A 6,234-nucleotide genomic window follows, 5' to 3' on the forward strand; every position below is an offset into this window, starting at 1 on the left:
TAGCTGACCTATAGAAAGTGTTCAGTTCAGGCATAGCTGACCTATAGAAAGCCACCACCTCTTCCAGAACTGAGATGGAACACAGAAAAGAGACCACTCCCGCACAGGACTGAGAAGCGTAGTCCCTTGGAAAGAGTGTGACTGGGGCAGAGTTCACTGAAATATTGTCTTGCCAAGGCTCACTGGTCATCCATTTTATGCTTTCTGGGGGATGCCATCTTCCTGCAGGAGCCATAGCCGAGGAAAGTTGCAGAGTACTTCTCCCAGAAGACACCAGTCAAGTCCCTGGGGCAGAGTGCCTGGCTGGTGACAGCTCCTACCCTCCAAAGATGCCTGGGCATTGTGCCAGGAAGTAGAGCTGCCATTTTGCCAAGATGTCCCAAAGCAGGAACTACTTGCTTCTGGACTTCCAGGGCTATTGCAGTCAATCCCGATCCTTCATGGGAAACATGACATATACATAGCATTCTAGGATGAACTACCTCTTCCTTGGGTTTCCCTCCAGCACCCAGCCACGACAACATATAATAGATCTGGCAATGCTTACAGTATTTACAGGGCCCACCACCACTATTGTAGGGTACCAAGAATGGGTGGGCTTGGAGATGAAGGCTAGCCCTTTTATAACTGATGCCAGTGGTCCTAATAACAGTCTTCGATTTATAGATTTATAGAAGCAAACGACAAACTGATTTTCTTCTACTTCCTAATTAGTGTTTGAAAAAATTTTATTCTTTTTAAATGATCAAAGAATTTTGAAGCTCAGCACAGTCTATCTGGAGGAACTAAATCTATTATAAATCAGAGGCCCGAATGTAAATTCTGTAGATTTGTATTATAAAACATATAAAACATTTTCTTGTGATAAAGGGGTATGTAAATTAAGTTGAATTGCACAGCCATTCCTTTGTAAAGCCTACTCTCTAGTTTAAAAATTTGTAACTCTCTTTGCCACATCCAATGAGACGGTTAGACATTTCAAAGATGCAAGAGTGAGTGGGTCAAGACATCATCATGATGAACAGAAAACATCCCTAGGTTCCCGGTGATGGCTTAAAACCCACTGACAGCAGAACTCCATGCGGTACCCATCTTGACCTTAAGATATGAGATACTGACTGTTTATTCTTCCTGAAATACCAGACTTCATAGCAGGAGGGCTGACAAGCCAGGAAGTAGTAAGAACTGTCAGCACTGGTTACCGGCTACAAACTACATTTGTAGTGAAAAAGTATCAAAGATATCTCAGTCACTGATAGTGCCCAGTGTCCACCGAAGAAGGTGGATTTCCTTTGCAGTGGCTTCTGAGTAAAAGGAACTGTATCTTACTTGAGAATCCACCCCATAACATATCCAGTGCTGGTTGAATGCACATCTTCTTCTGGTCTTTGGCATGGTTTGTCTTACATTATGATCAAATGATGACAGAGACGTATTCTGTGACAATAGCTATGTTACTGTGTGGGTGTGCACATGCATACACATGCACACATATGCATGTACTGGGTTTTGAGTCCACCCTTAATGTAGAGGAAAGAGATCCAAACTCCAGTAAAATAATTGTCAGAAGTCATGCAGATCTACTCTGCAAGAGTTTGGCTGTGCTTTGAGTTATACACATTTGGTGACTCTTAATATCCTAGTGTGGAGTTTAAAAGTCTTTGTTTAATTATTGTCTAAGATTAACCTTAAAGTAACAAAACAGCATTCTTATTACTATGATTTTTTTTTAATCCTCAGCCTGAATACACCAATATTTGCTTTTGGTACATTCCACCTAGTCTCAGAGAGATGGAAGAAGGACCAGAGTTCTGGAAGAAGCTTAGCTTGGTGAGTAATGAGTGGATTGTGTTTTCTTTTGAAGAGAAGGCTTCAGTGCACCTGCCTACTGGTCTGTGGATAACTCCGTGTGTGCCTGCCTCTTGAAGACCCAGAGAAGCGCCTCAGTTACAGGCGTTTCTCCCATCTGGCAACTGATGGCATGCCAACAGTTGTAAACTGTGTTTATATCTAGCACATGGACTTGCCAGACCCATACACACACACATGCAGAAACATCTGGGCCGTGTGCAGGATAACTGTAGACTTTCTTAGAAGCTCTGCCTTCATAGGAAAATTAGAGCTTCTGAAAATGTGAGCTGGTCGCAGGGTTCACGGGCATGGGTGTGTGTAATGGCTGATGCTCTCGCTTCTGGAGGTGTATTTCCTTCTCAGCCTTCTATCAATCGCCGCACTTGAAAGCACACGTGAAACCTAAATCAGATATTCTTACTTTGGGAAGTTCTTGTGTTCTTGAAAGAAAAAATGGGGGGGGGAGAGGGAGGGAGAAAGGGAGGGAGCGGGAGAGAGAGAGAGAGAGAGAGAGAGAGAGAGAGAGAGAGAGAGAGAGAGAGAGAGAGAGAGAATGAATATGAATCTGAGCAGAAGCCAAAAGGTTATTTCACTAAGCAAAACTCCAAAGAGAAATTAGACAGAGCTAACCCAAACTAGGCAGGCAGGGAGAGTCCAGTAGATTCTATGTTGTATATTCTAACGACATTTTAAATGAATGTTTATGAAATTGGTGGTATATCTTTAGTGAATGTTTATGAGATTGGTGGTATACATTTAGTGAATGTTTAAGAGATTGCTGGTATATTCACGGGATGAGGGGACCCTTTTGCCCTCTGTCTTTGTGATAGACTGGATTTCCCTTGTAGAATATTTCTTCTCATGACTATTTAGAAAAATCTACAAAAGCAGGTCATGTCAGAGCCACAAAGCAAGTGCTGATGTGTGGGAGAATGCCGCATGCCTTAGTCTCTCATGTAGAGGGAGCAGGCTAACTACAGTTTCAAGGATTCTTAACCTCTGTGAACCATGCTGACCATCTGGAGACAATGTTGCTGATACTGATGTGTTCCTCAGTTACCACACATCTCGTTCTTCCCCTACACTGTGTTGCTAGGCAGTAAGCGACATCCTGTTCTCCTGACCAGAGAAGCCTGTACCACACAGCCAAGGGACTTTCAGAAGAAAAAAAAAAAAAACTAAAGGATTCCGGGGCCTGGGTTTTCAACTGAATAAAACATGCTTAAAAGTGTCTTTATGGAGTTTGGGGTACATCTCAGTGATAAAGCAGAAGTTCAGGGTACAGCTCAGCGGTAAAGCAGGTGCCTAACGTTTTCTTGTTGGGTCAAAGCCCTGAGTCACAGCCTGGGCATTGAGAGAAAGTAGAGGCTTCATGCGTGTGCTGTAGAGAGCTGAAAATGTAGAGAAGGAGCCTCTGGCCCTGCCAAACAAAATCCTGCTTCTCATTCTGCTTTCCAAGGACCAGTACTCAACGTTGCTTGTCCCTACTCACAACTACACATTGAAAATTAGCTTGGGGGTTTCAGCCATATGACACACATGTGAGAATTCATGGTACCCTTAAGACTAGGCAATCCCCTGTACCCTTTCTCCCAAGGCAAGCAGAGAAGATGCCATCCCAAGTTCCTAAAGCTTTATCTTGCCATCCCTTTCCTCCCCTCACCGGAGGAAACAGTAATTATTTAAACAGCTTCTGACAGTTGCTAGCCCTTCAACTTGCCCTTTGAAAGGAAGGAAAAGGATTTGCCAAACAGGCAGCAGTAAACATTTACTGAGGGATAGATGTATTAAGCACTAGGGAGACAAATATCAAAAGAACTTGGTATATGCCCTTGACAAGTTCATGCTCAGGGATACAGCAAGGAAAGAGACAGACGGGGGTGATGAAGATAAGCTCAGCTTGCAGCAGAAGCAGACGGGACAAACCTCTGCTTCCCCGTGGGAGGCTGGAGTGGAGTTTTGTACACGAGAGGGATGCTAGGGAGGGAACAGTGGGAGAGAAAGAGATCCTGAGGACGTTCAGAGTGTGAAGATCACGAGAGTCAAGAGAAGGGGCAGCGAAGGATGCGAGGATGGTGAGCAGAGCTTGGAATTCTTTTCGTAAGCAAATTAAGAGGGAGAAAACCTTTCATTGCCTATGAGCTATGGTGCTCTGTGGCCTTACCCAATGCTATGTCCTCACAGCTTGGGTCATTTCTGTTTATTTAGTGCACATTTATGCTTCGTGTACTGTCGTGTACTAATCAAGCAGTAGATACGTAGACTATCTCCTGTCAAACCTGAGCTCAAGAAGAGTGGTGATTAATTTTAATTTTTTAACTTGATTGGATTAAAGAATACCTAAGGCATTGGTGAGGTACACCTTTGGGTGTCTGTAAGGGCATTTCCAGAAAGATTGACCCAAGGAGGGAAGACCAGTTCTAAATATAAACTGTTCCCTAGGCAAGGGGTCCAGGCTGAATGAAAAGGGAAAGGTGAACTGGACCCCAGCATTCACCTCTCTCCAGCTGCTGCCTGTGGGTACAGTGTGAACAGCTGCCTCCAGAGCGTGCTGCCATGACTTCCTCGCCACGGTAGACTGTCCCTCAAACTGCAAGCCAACAGAAACCCTCCCTTTCTTAAGTGAGTGCTTGTCCTCGGTTTAGTCACAGCAAGAAAGAGAGTGATTCAGGAACGTTGATGGAGAGAAGTCAGGGCGACTTCCGTGTCCTGGCTTTGCCATACCCTCATGCCACAGCTTGTCCGGGACTTGAGGTCCTTGTGATGTTTTCTCACAGAATGTAAATAAGAAAGCACGTGAAAATATATTGCAGATGGTGGGTAAGCTGCAAGGGGAGCAGGATGGTACAGGGTGGGAATTTGAGTGAGGTTTAGAGGGGAATTTTCCCGTTGATGGATGGAGACTGAGGTTATTGGGCAGAGTCCGAAGAGAAACTGCTTCAAGTTGAGGAAGATGGTTTCAGGCCTGAAGATCATTTTTTGGTTGTGAAGAGATCATTCGGAATGTGACATTGGTGTTTCTTTGATTTGGTGCCACAGCACAGACAGAGATGAAGATAGCTAGAGGACTTCCTGGAAGGTAGGGTTGGTTTTGTTATACATCTCCTTTGCTTCTACTCTGTGAAAATCCAAAATCAGTGATGGATCTTGTGCTTATGACTGGTTGCTGCTATGAAAAATACCATGACCAACTGCCACTTACAGACAAAAGTCCATCAAGGTGAAGAGGCGAGGCAGCAGGGGACAGAGCAGGAAGCAGAGATGGAGATCACATCTCCATCCATGCACAGGAAGCTGAGAGAAGAAACCGGAAGTCGAGTGAGGGTGCAGACTCTCAAAGCTCACCCCTAATGGGCTTCCTCCAGCAAGACTCTGCCTCCTAAAAGTTCAATGTCATGGGGCCGAGTGTTCAATCACACAATCCTATGGGTCATATTTCTCTTTGCAAACTTCACAGATATGTAAGTTAAAATCAGAAAATTCATATATTCTGATCTTCTCACCTTCACAGGAAACCAAACACACATTAAGAGATTGTCTTTCATCCCCAGCAATGGCCAACATTTGTTCTGCAATAGTTAGTAACCATCACTCCTTTTCTTTGTTGCTGGAGCTGGACAGATGGCTCAGAGGTTAAGGGCACTTTCTGTTCTTCCATAGCACCCGAGTTCACCTATATCACACAACACACAGATCCAGGAATTCTTATGTCCTCATCGGGCCTCTGCCAGCATTCACATACACCTGGCATACACTGACAGAAACACGCACAGAGAGAGAGAGAGAGAGAGAGAGAGAGAGAGAGAGAGAGAGAGAGAGAGAGAGAGAAATAGAAGCGAATCTTTTACAAAAGAACAAATGCTTCTTTGCCTTTGAGAGCACCATTCTCTTTGTCTGGTTGCATGTCATGCCTTTTGTCGTGATTATTTCTGGCTGGAGAAGAATAGGCTGCAGGCAGTTGTCGTGGGGTCTCGGATTCTTAGTTATTCTCTCTCCATGGGTGTTTGCGGACGGATTTGGAAAGGGAGAGGTGAGGCGGATGTATCTGCTGTTGATCTCTCCGATTTTGTGCTTACCGTAGTGTGAGAACGTAAGTGCATGATTTATATCCGGAGCTCACTTAAAGCACACTCGAAATTCATTTCCTCATTTATATTGGATGGAGAAAAACAAACAAATAAATAAGGCAAAAAAAGAAAAGAAGGTTTTTGTTTTTGTTTTTGCTCCTTTGGTCACACTAGCTGGGTGAGCTGCCAAGTCACAGAGCTATGGGGTGATGGGGCTCGTTCCGCAGCTGGAGGAGAGGGCCTGTTTAGAAATGAATCTGGCATGGCACAGGGTGTGTGTGTGTGTGTGTGTGTGTGTGTGTGTGTGTGTGTGTGT

At 44.5% G+C, this 6,234-nt stretch overlaps 1 protein-coding gene across 1 annotated transcript in view; it reads left to right on the forward strand.

Annotated features, from left to right (window-relative positions):
• The window catches only part of Gadl1 (glutamate decarboxylase like 1), a 178,774-nt gene that overhangs the window by 128,769 nt on the left and 43,771 nt on the right, over positions 1–6,234 (forward strand). The window contains exon 14 of the mRNA XM_005348054.3: positions 1,741–1,830. Coding sequence (XP_005348111.2) covers positions 1,741–1,830 — 90 coding nt within the window. The remainder of the gene's footprint in view (positions 1–1,740; positions 1,831–6,234) is intronic.

Source organism: Microtus ochrogaster, chromosome 5, assembly GCF_000317375.1.
Source record: "Microtus ochrogaster isolate Prairie Vole_2 chromosome 5, MicOch1.0, whole genome shotgun sequence".
Taxonomy (NCBI): domain Eukaryota; kingdom Metazoa; phylum Chordata; class Mammalia; order Rodentia; family Cricetidae; genus Microtus; species Microtus ochrogaster.